Raw genomic sequence first — 20643 nt, 5'->3', positions numbered from 1 at the left:
GTTTTCAGATATTCTCAGATATAACTCTCTTCAAATAGAATGCGTGGTGTAACTCCGGCTACACAGTCTGTCAAAAGTATAGACCTCTCCAACAATGTACTTCAGCTGCATGAAAAAGATGAGGCGAAGAAAAACAGGTAGCCGTATTTCGTGTCCATCATCCGTCAACGTGTTGCCCCATAGGAAAACAATTGGCTCCATCCGTATTTTGACAGACACAAAGATCCTGTGTGAATGTGCCCTATAAGGCAGACACAGTGCCAAATAGTTGTGTAAGCACTGTAAGACAGTTGAAAATTATGTTGAAGGGAAAGTCAAGATGACTACTTCCCATGGCATTGATTGTGTACCTTAATCTATTGTTTATGCCTCAATCCCAATTGAATGGAAAAGATAAGCATTTAATAAAATCTGGAAATTCTACAACTCAAACTCATTTTGAGTTGATGCCTACAGTACTGTATAACTGGATCTACACAACCAATGCCGTGGGATGTGGATTGATCATGGCATTTCATTCATTAATTCTGAGGTATGAAAACGTTTGACAAACATTGAGTATGCAGTGGACTGTTCCTTTAAAGGCCTTATTTTGCCTTTGTTGTACTGAAATGTGTTAACCACGTGGTATATCAGGGAGGTGAGCTACAGTAGTCACGTGTCATTTGTTAAGTAATATATAAATAAATATAATGGATTTAAGGAATGTGCCTGTCTCGCTGTGACCTCTCTTCCCGATTGGTGTTTGTAGCTACCGTATGCTGGGAGCAGGGAGACATGAGAGCAGGATTTGTGGGGAGCAAACATATGTTGAGAGCTTTGAACTGTCGACGCTGACAGCTAAGTTCAGCACATAGAGTAAAGGAGAAAGCAGGCAGTGAGAAATGGGCAATAAATAACTGTGAGACAGGCCTCCCTCAATACCCCCTTCCTCTTTCCCTCACTCTCTCCCTAATGTCCTTCTCTCACTCTTCTACATCCCTTTCTCTCCCTCCCTGTGCCCTTCTCTCTCCTTTATTTAAGATTAGGAGGAAAGAAAGACAGAACTGTGAATCTTAGTTACTTTTAATACATTTCGCTCCTCATTTTGGAATATCCAACATTCACTCATACACTCGAGAATCAATACCCACAGCAATGGATAGACGATACTCACTTAACAATCTATAACTATACTCACTTAATCACAATCAGTATCAGTCCCTCTATGAGCTCTATTGGCTGCTTAGAGCTCAAGTTTGGATTGCAATTGACCAATGCCCTGTCTCTTTCAGTGCTTCTTATCCTCCTTATGCAATACAATTAACTTGAACCCAGGTTTTATGTACAGTAATTCATGACATGACATGTCCAGAGAGGCTGTATTTCAAATGACAGTTATGTGGAGTTCCATTGGAGTAGTGACGGTGATTGTTCTCTGGGGATGGAAAGAGCAGTAGAGCTACTGGGAATAGGCAAATACGGGAGATGGACAGAGAGATAAGGCAGCCTGTGATGACTACACACAGCAGGCACTCTTCATATAAGGGAAGTAGTCAGGCAGAGGCAGACTGACATTGAGGTCACCACTGCACACATACACACACATAACCACACATACCTTCTCACCCTTGTTTGCTCACTCTCTCTCTCTCTCTCTCTCTCTCTCTCTCTCTCTCTCTCTCACTCTCACTCTTGTTCGCTGAAACACTCTCACACACACATAAACCCCAGGGCCAACAGTTTACGTCCAGACTCCCTAGATTCCCTTGACTGTTCCTGCTATGGTGAGTACCTGCCCTCTAATCATCTCATGCGTTGTCGCCCTGAAAAGTTAATGGTATGTATGACTGTGGCTAATAACCATTCTGGCAAAGTTTGTGATCTGCTCTTTTAAACATGCATATTGATATGGTTTGTTTGCAGTTGGATAGCCCACAGTAGCAGGTGCTTGATGTGGTGTGTGTTATATGCTATGGCTATTAGCGTATTTTATTCACATTACTTTACTCTTGTAAGATTCTAATCCTGACTTTATTCTTGTAAAATTCTAATTCAGATTATTTGTTATATTCACATGTGGTCATAACATATTGCCTCATGTCCTTTCATGTCATTTCTTGGGGGAAGTTATATGAATTACTTGTACTTCTCTTAACCTAACAATGAAAAGGCTTACACATAGAGTATACATACAGATTTCATAACTTATTTAACTGAATTAGAACTGAATTAGTTATACTGTAGCTTACAGTCCATCTCACTGATTTATTGCAGTAAAATGTTTAGATGTAGTTTTACTCTACTGTACATTGTTAGATTGCACCTATGATTGTAGCCTGGATAAGAGTTTGACACACCAGGGTTGGGTCAGCCTGATTGTGTCAGATACTCATGGAAGTTACTTTTTTTCACAACTTTGAAAAAAACATGGTTCCTCTTTGTTTTTACCCAAGCCAAGGTCTTCTCTGTCATTTCTCAAGAAGTGGCATGTCTAAATGATACTCTCCGTAGGGCTAACTCTGTGTGTGTGTGTGTGTGTGTGTGTGTGTGTGTGTGTGTGTGTGTGTGTGTGTGTGTGTGTGTGTGTGTGTGTGTGTGTGTGTGTGTGTGTACCACCCTTACCTTAACCAATCATAACCTTTAGACAAAGTCTATGATTATTATTAGAACGAACATTATTGACATTTACAAAACAATTCAAATCAAATTAAATCCAATTGTGTTTGTCACATGTATCACATACAGTTATAATTGACACAGTGAAATGCTTTGAGATCTTGCTCCACGCTCAACGACAGCAGTCAGCAACAATCAACAATTCAAAAATAAGTAATGAAAAGTGACAAAAAGTGGCTATAAAGTAACAATAGTACTTGTGACCAAACCTATAGGAAAACCTTCACTATCTTCAGGTACAATGTTATACGTAATGCCCTTTAATCCATATATTGACATAAGGCAGGGCTGTCCACTCCAAGTATGTTGTTCCATCCATAGCAAACCGCTGACTAGGCTCATGGATGAAATGTGGCAAACATAGTCATGCGACTGGTAAATTGCAGGTAAAGGGTCTGTGTAAATGGAGCAGGTTAAATGTTTTCATTAATGAGGGGTGGAGACCTGTAACATGATCGCTATACTCCCAACCAGTCAACAGGCAGCTCAAAAGGGAACAGCCAATCATTTTCACTAATCCCCATGTGAGTAGTGTTCCAACAACCGAATTACAATTCCTGGAAAAATAACTACTCCAGGGATATCCATTTTTTATATAGCGTGTTAGCAATGATAGCTAAGTGGTTTGGCACACTGCTTCACTGTAGTGGTGTGCATCACACATTAGGTGCTAGTAATATTGTACTAGTGTTAGTGAGGTCAACAGCTTCGTGATAGTGATAGTGATAGTGATAGTTCACCAAAATAACAAAATCACATATTTGGTTCCTTACCCTGAAATGAGTCTATGGACAAGGACTGACTTCAATCCAATGTGCTTATCTAGCCATTGTCACTAACTGCTAACAGATTTTAAATTATAAGCCAGGTCTAATTCACCTAAAAGGAACCTGTCTCTGAACCAAGTCATCATTTTCTTCAACTACCTCGCCATATCAACATATGTCATTGTATTTGTCATTCATATTGTGTTTGGATTCCTTTTGTAGTTTTGTAATGTGATTGTCTGTTGTTTGTTAAATCTCTTCTAATGTTTTGATTTTACTTACAGTATGTCACTGTGTCTGTCCATTTTTGTTGGTCTGTAGTCCTTTGTAGTTTTGTAATGTGATTGAACATCTCTTTTTTATGTCTTTTTGTGTGGACTCCAGGAAGATTAGAGGTCACCTAGGCATCAGTCATAGAGATCCACTGTATTTTCTAAGTTACTTTGCAATCATTTGACCATGAACTTTAAAGAATGTTGATCGGGGGAAAGATAGACATTAGTCATTAATGGTCAGATATAGGCTATATTAAGGTTGTCTGATTAAGGTGAATTTGAATGACAGCACATGCTACTGACAATTCTGCCCCTCCATTCTCTTCTTTGTTCATTCTCCTCAAATTTATAGCACAGCTTGTCCCAACTCCCCTCCCTCCCATCAGCCTTGTAGAATAGGAATGTCTGTCCTCCTGGCTTATCTAGACTTCCTCATGATAAGTTGGTCTGTCTCCATTCAAACGACCCTCATTAAACTGGGGTGTAGTCAACGTCCACCTGTGAGTCCTCCAGCATACATTCATCAACATTATGAGGCACAGCCTTTCACTGCAGTTAATAACAGACACATATTCAAAACCTCTCACCCCTGCCACAGGTGTGTACTGGTGCCCTCACACATCACATAAACATCTTTGTGTGTCCCAGATAATTATTTGCATCTGAACAAAGGAAATACAAGCCAACCGTTATTTTGCTACAACAGCAAATTATGGTTTCAAAACTTTTAACCCTTTCAGCTGAGGTGAGTAATAATTAGATAGACAGGCGATTTTATTGCCACATCAGCTTCAAGGGTGACTTGACATGATTGAAATCCCACAACACACTACCTAGCACCCAAAAAAGTCTATTGGGCTTGTCCCTGTATGACAACTCTTTTTGCCAAAACATTTTTGGTTCCATTACTCTTTAAAGATTACTTTTCTTATTGCCATCTATTCAAAGTCACTTATTTATCCAACAATAAGTAGGTGCATCATTATTGCTTATATCATACAATATGTATAGTTTTATTATGTATGAAAGCAAGTGTGAAGTGTGAAATTACACACCTTTTCCACCACTTCCTGTTTAGTGAAATATACCTTTGTTGATGCATTTCCTCTGTGATATTGTATGTCAGACACACTTGGACACTGAAGTGCTTCATACTATCAGTACTGGGAAGCTCAGCAGAGGAAGGTGAGTCACTGGTTTATTTGGTTTACAAAGTTACAACTTGGCCCAAACACCATGGGCCGGTTTCCTGGTCACGGATTAGGCCTCACCCTAGACTAAAAAGTATCTTCAGTGGAGAATGTCAATTGAAAGTGCGATTTGGTCCTGGACTAGGCTTACTCAGTGTCCGAGTTACTGCCTCTGTAACCTTTATTGACAGCTTGGTCAGAAGATCAGTATAAGAGATTGTTCGTTGATGAAATATCAATCTGAATTGTAAAATCTGAATTGACAACTTCTCACTGCAATGTTGTGATTGATTATTAGTAGGCAATAGAAGGTCACGTAAATTCAGAAAGAGAAACTGTGTTGAACAGTTTCCAAATGTCTGTTTTGAAACAGATGCTGCAACCTCCTGTTTTCTCTCTCTTTCTCTTTCTCTCTTCTCTCTCTCACTATGACAGTAACCAGTAGTTTAAAGGCAATATGGATAACATGACATTTTTGTCTTACTAGAAAACATACTCTCATCCTCATCCCAACCTTTGGCCAATTTCTAATGAAGAATGCAGAACTAAATATTTTATTTGTTCTTCCCCTTCCCCAGTGTGTGTGTACAGTGCCCTGCCTTTTCGGCTCTACACCCCAAATTTGGATTTGAAATCAAACAATTACTATGAGGTTAAAGTAAAGATTCTCAGCTTTTATTTGATGGTATTTATTGGTTTCACCATTCTGAAATTGAACCACTTTTTATGCATAGTTCCCCTTTTTCAGGCTACCCAAAAGTAATGGGACAGATTTATCAAATGTCCAAAATAAGCACTCATGTTTAGTATTTGGTCAACAATCCTTTGCATACAAGAACTGCCTGAAGTCTGCAACCCATTGAACCGACCAGATGCTGGGTATCTTCTCTGGTGATGCTCTGCCAGGCCTGTACTGCAGCCATCTTCAGTTGTTGTCAGTTTTGAGGTATTTTTTACCTAAAATATTACAATTAAATGCATGTACAATTTGATTTAAATCTGAAGATTGACTTGGCCATTAAATAAAAGCTGACAATCTCTTTAACCTCATAGTGATTTAAAATCCAAACCTCTACAGTGGAGCCAAAAGAAGAAAAAATGCTTCACTGTATGTTACGTCACTCAGTGGCACGGTTAGGGTAAGGGCCTGGGTTAATGGATAGTTAGTTCAAGGTGTTACACTGAACTGAAATAAAGTCTGCTGTACTTCCTCCTCAGTAGCCTGTCCTGTGTTTGTTTCCCTCTAGAAAGAGAAAGCATGGAAATACTTCTTGTATTTTAGCATACAAGTTAAGTTTAGCATGCCAGATTTTTGGAGAGGGGTCCGTCTTTGGCCTTGCGTTCGCCGGTCCTGTGAGGTGCGGTGCCTGTGGGGTACGATGGGGAGAATGCACCAGAGTGGATTGTTAGTCAAAGTGTGCACTTCAATGTTTATCCCACTTCAAGCCCCCTCTTATGCAGAGTGCAGGTCACTAAGTTTCAAGTTGATTTGTTTTTCAAGTTTTTTTTTTTAAGTCCATTTTCACCAAGACAACACACTATACATCATATAAAAAAACTACTTAACAAAACACATAACATAAATAAAAGCATATGGGTACACAATAATCTCAACATGGAGAACAAAGCGATTGTTTACTACAAATAATGTCTTTTTTTTTTCACTTACTGTTATCAAGGAGTCTGGGCGGCTGTGTGTTTATGAAATTGGTTAAAGACAGCATTTCAGCATTAATGTCACATTTCTTGTGTAGTAACAAAATTACCTGATTGTTAAAAACATGGATCAAAATGAAACTGGCGTAAGCAGCCTTGTATGTCTTCTGAACATTGTTACAAACTAGATTAATTCTAGGCCTATATTGGATTTATAAAGCAAGTTTAATCATGTAGCACCTTCACCTGAAAGTGAAAGTTTACTTTGTGTTTTGTGGCTAAACAGGCCATGTGGTTAAGACAGTCAAACTTGGCCTTGTCCTCAATCACTTTCCTAAGCAATAAGCCTATGCCGGAGATGGAAGCTACTGGAACCCTTCTAAGCCACTTTCTAGAATTTTATCATTTCATCAATGATCACTGTAAGTGTAATGCTGGATTATTATAAACAAAGTATTTAGGCATAAAGTGTTTCCAGGAATAGTTCCGTCCAATGATTTTGGATGTCTGTAAGTGTGGTTCATCATTGCACAATGTTTGAGATATACAGTATGAAGAAAATTAAACTGCATGAAACCTGTAGGCTATATGTAAGCAAGAAGCATCTGAATGGTTTGTAGCCTGTTTGAACAAGATGTGAATGATAGAACCGAGGGTTGGGAAAATAAAAATTAAAGCATGTTTTTGTCCATATTTGAGTCCGCAGATGGATGCTATTGGATTATTTACCTGTGTTTATTCCTGGCCAGCAGAACAACAAAGCTGATGTGAAGGCCATCATGGCTCGCTTCAACACCGGGGGTAACGCCACTGAGGGCGTTTCCACAGGACGTCCCAAAGTAGCTGTGCACCCCACCTTGTCCTCAGGACCGCCAATCCAGCCAAAGAAGCCCATCCTGGAGACCAGCCTGTCAGGCAGTGCCGCTTCCACCACTCCAAAACCCAACTTCCTCAAAAGTACTGTCTCCACCAAGAGCGCCCCTGAGGTGAGAGAGTCCCCAAAAACCAAAGCACTGGCCAGTATGTTTGCAGGTGCCCAGGAGGACACCAAACCCCCCTTTGTGAAACAGTTCACCTTCAAACCTAAACCCCCTGAGTCGCCTCAGGACCCCGAGTCCAAAAGCCCGATCCCCAAACCCCCTCTCCATAAGCCCTCCCTGAGCTCCACCCTACCCGATGGCAAGCCCCCTTTTCTCAAACCCTCCCCAGCTGTGGCCAAACCCCAGTGGCTTAAAGACAGCCCCAAACCTGAGGACAGCGGGGGTACCTCCAACGCCATCCCACCTAAAATACCCCCTGTCCAGAAACCCATCAGCACTATTACACAGATGTGGCAACAACCAGAGGAAGGTGGGGCCACTGATTCGAAAGTCAGACCGTTCCCAGGCTCCGCCCCCAAACCCCCCTCCAACTTCAGGACTGCTCAGAATGCTTTCAATAAGGACAGAGGAGACGTCCTATCAGAGGACGGGGGCAAAGAGGGAGCCAACCCCCCCCTGAGCTCCAGCAACTCTTCTGTCCCCAAACCTCCAGCCAGTAAGAAACCCAGCTTTGTGAAGAAGCCCCTATGCCCTGCCCCCCCGGCTGACCGCTCTGCACCCAGGAGGAACCCTCTGCCCAATATCTTTGCCCTGGGCAGTGCCCCTGCCAAACCCAACCGCCCTCCCAGGGTGAACTTGGACAAGTTCAACAAGGGCACAGAAGTCACTGGTACTGATGGTAAGTGTTCTCTCTCTATGGGTTGTCATGTCAACTGTTCAGTCATAAGGTACAGTGTGTGATTTGCTGAGGAGGATTCAAATGTAAGAATAAAAAATTGTTAATAGTAGTAAGGGTACTGTAATTCAGAATGAAGGACGGTTACACGCTGCTCTCAGAGATTTGTGAGGTACTTACAAATGTATAACTGTATATAATAGTATTTTAGAATTGACAATGGTGACTAATGAAATGCACACACAGCTTTTAACCAAGAAAATCGCATGCTACTGTATTAGCTGCACAAAGCTGACCTCCTCTGTGCTTTTCTAACATCCCCCCATTGCTGCAGACACACCAGTTTGCAGCAGGCTAGTCCTCAGACCATGATTGTTTCTGTGGTTTTGAGCTCTGCTTATCTGAGCTCCGAGAGACAGGTGGTAAACCACCAGTTCAAACATTCATGCACATCTCAGTCACCCCCCCCCCCCCCCATCACTACCCCCTCCCCCATGCACACTCGCACGCACACACACACACACATACACACACACACACACACACACACACACACACTGTGCATGCACACATACATACACACACACACACACACACAGATTGGAAAGACACAAAAACACTTGCTTCCTCTATTCACTTCTTCCTCCACAAGTTTCTCCTTTTTCTTCCTACTTTTCACAGCTGATGTTGTCCCCTAAATGGGAAGTTCCTCTTGAAACAGAAACAAATTGAAGTGAAAGGTTTTAATTTTGGACCCATATGTGAATGTGGTTTTGGCTAAAGATCATTGTCAGCATGGTTTTTGTTACAGTAAATTAGCAGATGGGACAGAAGTCCAATGTGAAGTCCACTCTCCCCCTGGTGGCTATGTAGCCATGAGCTGTTGTGCTGCTGTGGCAGACTGATGTACTGTAGCAGACTAGATGTTGCTGGTGTGGCAGACTGATGTATCAGACTAGCTGTTACTGGTGTAGAAGACTGACGTAGTAGATGAGTTGTTACTGTTGTAGAAGACTGACGTAGTAGATGAGTTGTTACTGGTGTAGAAGACTGATGTAGTAGATGAGTTGTTACTGGTGTAGAAGACTGACGTAGTAGATGAGCTGTTACTGGTGTAGAAGACTGACGTAGTAGATGAGTTGTTACTGTTGTAGAAGACTGACGTAGTAGACGAGTTGTTACTGGTGTAGAAGACTGACGTAGTAGATGAGTTGTTACTGGTGTAGAAGACTGGGGTGGTAATGATGTAGACATCCAGAATGACAGTCAGTGATAGCAAATATATGATCGCAGATAAAAGTGGGTGGGAATTTTAGGATGTGGGGATGACATAGTGCAACCTACTGTCCTAGTGCAACCTACTGTACGCCTATGGTCTAACATATTATGAGAAAGTCATCTGACGTGTGTATTTGTTGTTCTAAAGGTCCTGGGTTTAAGAAGGGCAGTGTCCCCCCTCCCCCCGCCTCTCACCCTGGTAACCATGCTGCCCCGCCTCTGCCCTCTCACCCTGTGGCCCCCAGCCTCCCCCCGCGACCTCCAGGAGTCATGTGAGTAACTGGGAAGTTCCAACGACTCAAACAGAACACACAGACACACACGTGCACCCACACAAAAGAGAAAAGAGAAGAGAACGAGCACTATTTCAACATCTTCAGAAATCACTATTATGCTATTATGCTATTATTATCACTATTATAATTCTGTACCAGCCATGTTGTCATTCAGTGTTGTCACATGTCACGTGACTGGTCATTTTGACCAGCTGACTGACTGTGTGTCATTGCCTCCAGAATTCAACCTGACCAGGATGAAAACTATGACGATGTTGGGTTGATGAACCTCCCTCCTCCTCTGGCCTCCGGAGGTAACTCTCCCTCTCTGATCCTCTCCTAGAGACACATGAACTCAGTTTAGCTCATAATCACAAATAAAATCATTAAAAATAAAAATAAAAAGTAATCATTCAATTTATATAGACCTGACCTTTTTATATGTCTAGAAACATTGTATCATTGAGTATGTTTGCTTGCACAGAATTGCCCTTACTCTGAATAAGACAATAATTTGAATTAGCTGTTTACATGATATGCAAAAATACATATTCCCCTAATATTTCTGTTTACATGCAACTGGTGCATACACCAGTATGCATCTCTTTGTTGTTACTATAATAATAAATCAAGTTTTCTCTACAAGCTAGATATCTGTTCCGAATATGGCATCAAATGCACACTCAAAAAATATTCTTATCCAAAAGCCTGTTTTATCTGATAAAGTATCTGATTAGTGCAGCCACTAGAGGAGGCATGATGCATACTGTCAGGAAATACTCCGATTAAGAGGGGAATTCAGAATATTCGGTGTATACATGTTTTAATAGTCCTATTATAATCTGACAAATATCTTGATATTCCACATGTTCTATTCCGAGTACGCTTACTCTGATTAAGGCCTTATTCAGGGTAACAAAACCAGAACCAGTTTACATGACTAACCCTAACCCTTATTCAGAGTATTGCTATATTCCGGGTAGTATCAGATTATTAGCGTGCATGTAGTACTCAGTTATTTTGGTAAACTCTGTTCAAATCTGATGCTGATGTCATTCTCTTCCAGGACATCCCAGTCAGAGGACAGAGGTAACGTGTGACTTTTCAAATAAATTATTTAAACTTCTCAATTGTCTCAATTGACAAGAATGTTGTCAATCCTCAAAGAAAGATGTTAAAGCAGCTATCCGTAATTTTTATTTGAAGTAGTCGAAGTAGAGTAGAACAAATGTTGTAGCTCTTCATAACCAAAGAAATAAGAACATATTACTGTATTGTTTATGGTTGTTTTTTTTTACATTTTGTAAACAAATTATGTGGTCAGGGAATGAATTGAGAACAACAGATATATCATAGAAATCTAGTGCAAAAAGCATTCTCCCCATTGTTGACATTTTGTTGGTGAACCTGCAAGCAGAAATCACTGATAGCTGCTTTAAAGCTTTGCATCTGTTGTTACTATGTATTGCCCAAAATACAACCATAGAGTCTGGCCACATTCATTGATTGTCCCGTTTTTTGGGGGGTATTTTTCGTGCTATAGGACAGTGGGAGCGATGAGGAGATGTATGAAGATCTGGATGAAAGATGGTGAGAGACCTTCCTCAGTTTCAATTCAACTATTTCTAGAACTGAACTGAACCAGTCTGACATGCTCAGTTGCTTAGGACTGCAATTGGATCACCAAATTGGTCAGCTGCTTCTGTTACTGCACCCAAGGTGTTGGGTGAAGTTGCCCTCACATACTGGTCATGGGTCAAATGTATGTTTTCCCCCCTACTGGATTGGGGCAAGGAAAGCTGGATCCTAGAACCATGCTAAGGGGACAACTTTACCCCAGGACCATCTGCAATGTGGAGCAGGTTTCACATATATACTGCCCTCTAGAGGATATTAACACTACTGACGCCACTCTTTCATTGATCAGGGGGCCAATGGAATCAAAGGAGCAAGAGAAGAAGCGAGAGAAGGAGGAGAAGAAAAGGCAGGAGATGGAGAAGAAAGAACAGAAAGAACGTGAAAGGAAAGAACAAGAGGCCAGAAAGAAATTCAAAGTGAGTAAAAGTGTAGTAAAGTGTAGTGTAGAAACCTACTCAGTGGCTCCCCGAGCTACACGTGGTTAGAGTTCATTGGATGTGTATCAAGTTTCCAGGCTTTGTCATGGGTTTATTTTTCCATGTCCAAATCTCAAAAGTCTTTCCTTGCTTCCTCACACACTCTATTCTCGCCTCCTTTTCAAAACTTATTGAAGGAGAAGGTCTGGGGTTCCTCCCCTCATGCGTTTCGAAAAGAGTAGAGAGGACACTAGGAGTTGAGGAAAGACTTTTGAGATTTTACCCTTGTGTGTCAGCTGTCAGGCCCGCTCCTGGTCATCCACAAGGTCAAGGCCCGGGTGGACTGTAAAGGGGGGAAAATGGACCTGGGGATGAAGCAAGGCGAGTCTATTGACATCATCCGTGTGCTGGACAACCCTGAGGGACGCTGGCTGGGGAAAACACAGGACGGTTCTTGTAAGGACCCTTCCTCCTCCTCCTCTTCCTCCTCCTCTCATTCTTCGTACTCCTCCTTCTTCCTCTTCTCCTCCTGTAAAAACAACCCCCATCCTCATCCTTTTTGGTCTTCCTCCTTGAAACCTTCTTCTACTTCTCTCCCCCCTCCTCTTCCTCAACTGCATCCTCCCCCTCTTTTCCTCCTTCTTTATTTGTCCCTTCCTTTTTGGTGTCATGTGGCTGAACCCCTTTGGTTTCATGTTGAACCCTTTCCACAGAGGGTTCTAATTGGAACCCAAAAAGGTTCTACATGGAACCCAAAAGGGTTCTACATGACACCAAAGGGGTTCAACCACTTGGCACCAAAAAGGAAGGGACAAATAAAGAAGCATTTTTTGGAAACGTGAGTGTTCCTTTTTGGAAAGAGTGTAGAGCATCTGGTCTGTGTGTATTTTCAGATGGCTATCTGAAGACTGACTCGGTTGAGATTGACTTTGACTCTCTGAAGCGTGTGTCCATACCCAGTCAGTTGGACCATGAACCGGAAGTGTACGATGACGTGGCCTGTCACGATGACTTCTGCAGGTAAAAAGGACCTTAAAACCAACATACTGTACACTATTGATAAATACTCAAGGCAAAATATCATTGTGGATATGAGTTGAGCCTTGGTAGTAATGCCAACTCAAGGATCTTTATTCCATGATGTATTCCAGGGATTCCTTTCAATGTCTTTTGATTGTCTTATTGTGTCATGGCACTATGCGATCCATTGACATAATTTCCTCCTTATTCCAGTGGGATCAAGGGCCCAAGAGGTATGTTCCAAATCATTTAGTCCATTTCATCTGAGAAGGTCATTTAAACAACAACTGCTAAGGAGAGTAACAATGGAAAGCATACAGTAGTACAAAACAGTGTGCCACTTAACATAATTATTACATTTCTGAACAAATTACAGTAGTAACAGTACAAAGAAAAGTAACTGAATAATATGGTCACAAATGTGTTTGTCACCCATAGTGGTCCTGCCACCACCTCCTGAAGAGGATGGAGATATCTACGATGATCTGGATGATCCGAGCTTCGATGTCAGGTGAGAATATAATCGACTGCTGTACTGTGATGGTATAAAATAGTTTTGGGCGTAAGCACATCATTCATCTGTCTGTACAGTACATACATACATGCAGCATGTGTGTGTGTGTGTGAGAGAGAGAGAGAGAGGTAGAGAGAGAGGTAGAGAGAGAGAGGTAGAGAGAGTTTGTATGTCTGTGTACGCTCTTCATCCTTGGCCCTGTTCTGAAGTCCTACTAGCCCACCGGACACCAAACCTGACACTAAACCTCGTGGCCTCCTCCGGATTTTAAAAGGCTTTGACGAGTGGAGAAAAAACCAAGCCAGCAATACTGAGTAATTCCTCTATTAGTAAGATGGATCAGGAATGTCTTCCATCGCTAATTCTTAACCCCTGATTCCTAACCCCTGACGCTCAATGTATATATGTGCGATTTTGATGGGCCTCATGCATGATAATTCAATCACTCTAAAATATTTAATCATGTGGGACTTGTGTGCTGAGGTGCAATCAACTTTACAGATCATGAAAACAAATAGATTTGCATGTCCTTCAATAATTTCACAACATTCAATTAAATCTGCATGCACACTCATTCGCTCAATGAAGAAATCAAGCCATGCAACAGATTAATTTGATTTATCATGATTATAATGTTAATAGAATCTGTGATGATTTTGTTGAGTTGTCTCTACGTTGTTTTACAATTTAACTGTGATTAAACTAACCCAAAACATAATAAACATGTGATGACATAATGACATGTGATGTGATGCAAATAACAGCAGACATAACATGGAGAAGGGTTTTAATAAAAAATGTCTTGTTTTCAGAATTGCCCCACCTTTCCAATTTACTCCAGAAGGACACTCTGGTAACTTTTTATTCTGTAAATAACTGTACATCCAAGATTTTTATGGCAGTGCAGAAAAGAATGGTTGATCATTTGAAACAGACATTTGTATTTCAATAATTTCCAAGTATTTTTTTTCCAACTTTGTTATCACAGACCAATCTGCTGCCGTCATTGATGAGGACATCTATGATGATGTGGACCCGCAGGGCTTTCCTCCACTCCCACCTCTCAACAGGTCATATAATAATAATAATAATAATAATAATAAAAGTAATGATTGATTATAATATGTAACCTCAGCCACTATCTACTTGGGTAATGCATGGCAGCCCAACTAAGACCTTGTTGTCAAAAACTGGTTTATTTTCCTTCCTCAGTCTCCCACAACTGAAGACCAAGAGTAAGGCTGAGGAAATGGATCCAAAGAAGATAAAGAAGTTTGAGAAGGAAGAGAAGGATTTTAGAAAGAAGTTCAAAGTAAGGCTTTAATCAATTGCAGACTTTCATGTGTCCCAGATGGAGTTGACACTGTTACCTGTAAGCTGCTATCTGCGATTGGTTGAATCCCAACCTCAATGTTTTTTGATTGTTGTTTATGATCTTTGATCTTTTGTCTAAATTGTTTGACCCTCAATCTTGACCTCTCCTGCCCTTAGTTTGATGGGGAGATTCAGGTCCTGTATCAGGTGACCATTGTCTCCACTCTGGCCAATAAGAAGTGGAGCAGTAAAGATCTACCGCTGAGACCGGGGGAGACAGTGGATGTCGTCGTTAAGGCTATCGACAACAAACTCATCTGTAGGAATGAGGAGGGAAAGTGTAAGTAACAATCAGTCTTTGGTGTAACCCATCAGGTATTCTGCAGATGTTTACTCTGTTAGGCAGTGATAGAGTCCAGTGGTTATGGCTGCCAACTCTGATACTACCCTGTACCTTCTCTTCACCTGACTTTCTACCTGTCTAAATAAAGTGGAACACAGTTAAAAGGACAGAGAAAAACTTTAACGATCTCTTCTCTGTTTATTTTAGTCGGTTACGTCTTGACCAGCCACATTGTCGTTGAGTAAGTACAACAAAACTACAGACAGAAAAGCATGTATACACACACGTACACACACACACACACACACACACACACACACACACACACACACACACACACACACACACACACACACACACACAAACTAAAGATTGCCTAACATGTGAGTTGCCCTGAATGTGATATCAATCATCTGTTTTGCTTTAACAGAGATGCTGATATCTATGATGACATTGGTGACGGTAGGTTTTTATTTGACATGCAATAATCTTGTAAATAATTTGAATAACATAGATTACACAGTGGGTTATTTTAAACATTTCTTATTTCTTTATATATTTTCTTATGGTGCCATATATTAACACCATACTGAGGTTACAGATCAAGTAGATCACCTCAGTATGATCAATATCCTTCTTATTTTTGTAATACAACAATGTTGCTGTTGAATATATCATTTTTCACTTATCGTTGTTATTATTTGTTTGCAGATTGCATCTATGACAATGACTGAAAACTACTGTGCACTTTTTATTGAGTGATGCTGCACCTAGCTTGTATTTTGGTTTGTCTTTGTTATCTTTATCTTATTTATTCTATATGTTAAATGATATGTACGTGGGTTATTACTCATAAGAACAATACAGTTCATTCATATACTCGTCTCCACAAACTTTTCCTAAATAACAAGCAACTGATACAGTATATGATTGCTTAAAAGTACAGAATGTAAGACTCTAAATGTCCATGATACATGATCATGTATGTATTTCAATCTGAAACAGTGATTTATTTGTGAACAAATGATTAGTACATTTGTAAATTGTATCTAGTGAACTGAAATTGTGTTCAGAATTTTGAAATATGTGAATTTTTTGTTATCCAGTTTCAGTTTTCTGTAATTTTCTGTTTTGAAAGTTGAGCACAAAGTTCTGAAATTTGCATTTGTAAATTACATTAAACACAAAATCACAGGTTTCTAAAATTACATTTAAAAATATGGTATCGGTTGAGCACTGGCCTTTACATACTGTACTATTTTAACGTTTTGGTTGGTTATATTTTTAATTTTCTGTGTGGCCACAGAGGGGAGCAAAGCGCAGAAGTTACATTCTGTTCCTTTAAATGACTCAATGTATAGATTGCACACAAACATGTACAAAATGTATAAAAAGATGTACAAAAAAGGTTAGAAAATGTAGGAGTCATAGAGGGTGTGATGATGAATGAAGGTGTGATTATGAATGCAATGTCATGATTTCAGATGAAATCATCCAACATTATACCATGGTATGCCTGCCACAGCCATCCATTTAAAGTACAGCAGCAGTTTTCAAACTTGGGGATTGAAAATGTTGTTTAAAAAAAAGTAAGATAAAAAAGTAAAAAGTAAGATAAAATAAATATTTGTGTTTCCTACGAAGGCACAATGTATTGCACCTGTAGCCTGTATTGTAGTGTTTTGGGGGCCCCTAGATTATGAAAGAACATAGTCAAATTGATTCTGTGACACATTTTCCGGTACCAAAACACACATTATTATATTTTTTGTAAATTAAGAAAATCAAGCCAAAATAAACTTCTTATTTTTAACAACATGAAAAACTCATACAACCATTCAGACATAACTGTAATAATAATTTTTAAAAAACAGTCAGACAGGCTGAAACAAAAACTTGTTCGATTTTATCTGTGATCTACATTCCGCCCTAGCTTCTTCCTCATCTGACAGCAAACATGGTTCCTCCTGTCGCAGTGTCCCCACTTATCAAGGTAAACGTAGCTAACTATATTTCTTTTAATCAACCATGTATTATAGAATTATTTCCTGTATCTACATGCATGTATAAAGTACTTCAGTCTCGTATTTTGACCTGGCGAAATCAGACGTCTAGTAACTAGACAGCTACATCGTAGCTAACGTTAGATGGCTAGCTAGCTAGCTAGCTGCCATCAAGATGACATTGAATGACTGATTCAGTCTCCCAGTTATAACTAACGTCATCTAGTCAGGTAGTAAGAGGTGATTGATCGCTTTCTTGAAACATGTCGGTGACCAGGCACGCTACCGTTAGTAATTAGCTATCTAGCACATTCCAAGGGAATGTCTTTATTATTTGCTAGCTACCTAGACTGTTTAATAAGCTAGCTAGCTAGCTACCTTTGATAGGCTAATCCGGCTATTGGGTATTGCAAGGTCAGAACATTGGACTTTTGCCGTGCGCACCACTACTTGCGCTAGCAAGTGTTAGCGTGCTAGGGACATCTAGCAAGCTGTGTGTCGTTAGCCAAAGTAAACCCTACAGCCTTCTGTATATCTGACATGATTCATAAGTGTTTCCTATTCTATTCCTGGGACACATACATACTGTTGTTTTAGCCCAGCACTTTTGGGCCTACACTCTTGATTTAATTTTAATCACAAAGCCTTAAACCATGCATTTCCTTGTAAATTAGCTCCCCAATTGAAGTACATAATGGTTAACGACCCCCTCACCCTCAGATTGAGCAGGACAATTAAATTCATTTCACTTTGTGTATTTCAGACGGCCAGATGGTCAGCATTGTTCGTTGGCATGTTCTATGGCAAACAGAGACTTGGTAAATTATCCTATTCAAGTTCAATACATTATGAGCCAGGCATATTTGTATTCCTGTGGTGTGGGAAATTAACTGTCAATTTTGTTATTCCCATCCAGACTATCTGAAGCCAATCGGTGAGGAAGAGAGGAGGGTTGAGGAGGCAGAGAAGATAGTCCGTGAGGAACAGGAACGCATTGCTAAACAGCTGGCAGAAGGTACACAATCCCTCACGATATCAGCAGGGGGACAGTTTCTCAGAAGATTGAATTTGGATCAAATTAATCCTGTGTAGTGTTCCTTTCAAATACATTTTTTAGTCATGTTTACTGGTAATATGCTGACATCACTCACCAATATTAGTATTGAGCAGTATTTGTGCTGTAGAATTTCCACCAAATAGTTCACCAATTACAAGTTTAGGGCAGTTGGATGAAATCATGGTTAAATATCTTATTACAAGGCAGTCAAAGTACTGTGCCTATTGCCTTGTGAACGTATGTGACCGTGATTTAATTGTCAAAAAGTCATTTTTGTCATTGAATTGAAAATGTGATCGGAGTTTTGAAATATGTGCATTTTTGGGTAGAGTTTTGGAAATTTGTGGCAAAGCGATTGGGGAAAAAACTGTTAGACAACTTAATGATACCACATATCTATGATACCACATATGACTAAGATCGTGTTTAAATGATCCATTCAGGTCAATCATCGGTATTGACTGCAGAGTGATAAGAGTCTTTTATATCTAATCTGAAACCTTTCTTTCTTTCTTTCTTTTTCTCTCCACAGCCAGTACTGACACCATCCTGAAATGATCTTCCACTGAATCCGCTCTGTCATTTCTGAACTCAAATAAAATAACAGAATTATTTTCATGTAGCCTATTGTTGAATTAGTAACTGTGTTATTTGTAAATGTTTAAGTAGTTACTAAACCTGTTTCCTTCACGGTTTTCTCTACATTCTTAATTGTCTACTTCCATAACAGTTCATTAGTCACTGTAGGTGGGGAGAATAACGGCTAGTTTGTGTTAGGATCTGTGTGAGAGTCCTAAGTGAGAGAACACTGGTGGCCACATTGATCAATGGTGTGAGGTATTAACAATAACAACCTCAAGTATATAGCATATCCATAAGAACATATTTTTCTTACCCAAAGGTTTTCCAGATGTACTTTTTAAACTGTCTGTACATGAGACTGCTTAATATAATTGGGAAAACCATTTCAAAGACTGAGATACAAAATGCATCATCTCACTTTTCTAGGAGGTAAATATAAGCTTATCATTAGGATATCGATCGCTTGTATGCAAAAAGTAATTATATTTTGGGACATTATCAATGAGTAAAATACTCATTTAACTTCAGAGACTCATTCATATTCTGATATTCTGTCTGAATATGTCTGAGTGGTGTAAAGGGAGAAGATTAGGGTTCCAGTTAAATAAATTGCAGATGAAGACAAGCAGGTTTGCTCAGATTGTATTGTTTTAAGGACAAGTGTCATTTCACTTCTTTATCAGATAGGGCCATGGCTGCAGGACAGCACTCCCCTATATGGATTTCAAAGTAAGAGAGGTGATAGAAACCAATTGTATGCTTTTGAATCCATGTTGGGTAGTGCACAGGTACTGTACACTCTTTAGGGAAAAGGGTGGAGATCTGGGATGTCGGGAGACTGAATCTGCCCTCATCTGCAATTGATTGAATTAGGCCTACATGGCTCTGTGTCTCAGGTGTTCCCTGCCCTTCAGTTGGAGATGACAGGAAGAAGGGTTAGAGTGTAATCCAGGCCTGGTTTAGCATCAATCCCAGGATTCAGGTCAGTGGCCAATAGGAGAAAGTGCAGAGTGAACACTTCTCTACTCTGGATCCAGATCTGTATTGTATGTGCTTTAGCTGACTCTGTCCATTGTCATCCCGAACAAATTGTAGTAGCGTGACAACAATCGTCACGTCAACGTCACAGGAGATGGCTAAAGAATATCGATCTGGAACTAGGCTAGTGAAATTGGCAAACAATAAGCAACAGAAAGAAAGATGTTTATTCATATTTCAAATTAAGGCCAACACCCTTCCCTATCCAGTCTGCTGTCTTGAAGCTAAACATGCACAGCGGCCAAAGACGGGTGGAAAGTGCTGAGTTTGTTCGTGTTGGATAAGAGGCTTTATCTATTTATTTATATCAGATGAGTCACCAAACGGACACAGCCCTGAGATGACAATGGAGTCACAAAGCTGCAAGCATTACTTTGGAGCAGTGCATAGTACATTCCCAGGATGGGTAAAAGTTTTGCACATGCTGGTTGTTTCTGTCCAAATTGACTGAGACTAGCCTGTACACTTAACCCAGCCACTAGCCATATCCAGGTACATCTTGACAAAATGTACATTTTTACAGATGATGTTTTCTATATTCTAAAACTCTAGAACAAACTAGATATAATTATACAAAACTCATCCATAAAAATACATTTGCTTTATTTTGGTCATTGTATACAGAGCACATACAGAGACAAGCTTCAGAATCCTGGTTATAAAGTACATTTAAATCTACATTTAAATATTTCTTCCAACAGCAATTGATGGAATGAAAAGCAAATTGTCCCCACAAATAAATTGTATTGCAGTACAAGTAAATAAGGTAAATACCCCACAGGACTTTTGGCCATGTTCAATATGAAAGATGTTTTTGAGTCATGAGTTTAAAAAAAAAGAAAGAAATGCTAGTTCAGAATCAAATTAGATTGAAATCAGACATTGGAAAATGTAAGCTCAAAT

General features: G+C 40.0%; 2 protein-coding genes across 5 annotated transcripts; both read left to right on the top strand.

Moving 5' to 3' along the window:
- Positions 1-1671: 1671 nt before the first annotated feature.
- On the top strand, positions 1672-16864 carry fyb1b (FYN binding protein 1 b). Of its 4 annotated transcripts, none has more exons than XM_083670535.1 (19): positions 1672-1766; positions 7299-8265; positions 9689-9812; positions 10056-10129; positions 10882-10904; positions 11359-11405; positions 11743-11869; positions 12166-12325; positions 12763-12889; positions 13103-13122; positions 13328-13400; positions 13613-13717; positions 14216-14256; positions 14392-14473; positions 14616-14715; positions 14895-15057; positions 15268-15301; positions 15491-15522; positions 15772-16864. In XM_083670535.1, exons 1-19 carry the CDS (start codon positions 1764-1766, stop codon positions 15792-15794), a joined length of 2325 nt encoding a protein of 774 aa, XP_083526661.1. In that variant the 5' UTR covers positions 1672-1763; the 3' UTR covers positions 15795-16864. The 4 variants fall into 4 exon arrangements, with proteins under 4 accessions (XP_083526661.1, XP_083526660.1, XP_083526663.1 ...); XM_083670534.1 differs by having other exon boundaries at positions 1722-1766; positions 7296-8265; XM_083670536.1 differs by lacking the exon at positions 1672-1766 and adding an exon at positions 4828-4885.
- Positions 16865-16951: 87 nt separating this feature from the next.
- Positions 16952-18747, top strand: atp5mea (ATP synthase membrane subunit ea). The gene is made up of 4 exons (XM_083670538.1): positions 16952-17053; positions 17827-17881; positions 17980-18078; positions 18653-18747. Exons 1-4 carry the CDS (start codon positions 17018-17020, stop codon positions 18676-18678), a joined length of 216 nt encoding a protein of 71 aa, XP_083526664.1. The 5' UTR covers positions 16952-17017; the 3' UTR covers positions 18679-18747.
- Positions 18748-20643: the final 1896 nt, after the last annotated feature.

Source organism: Argentina silus (genome assembly GCF_951799395.1).
Source record: "Argentina silus genome assembly, chromosome: 5".
NCBI classification, from domain to species: Eukaryota; Metazoa; Chordata; class Actinopteri; order Argentiniformes; family Argentinidae; genus Argentina; species Argentina silus.
Note: the sequence above shows the minus strand (reverse complement) of the source record. Positions and strands in the feature narration are given on the sequence as shown.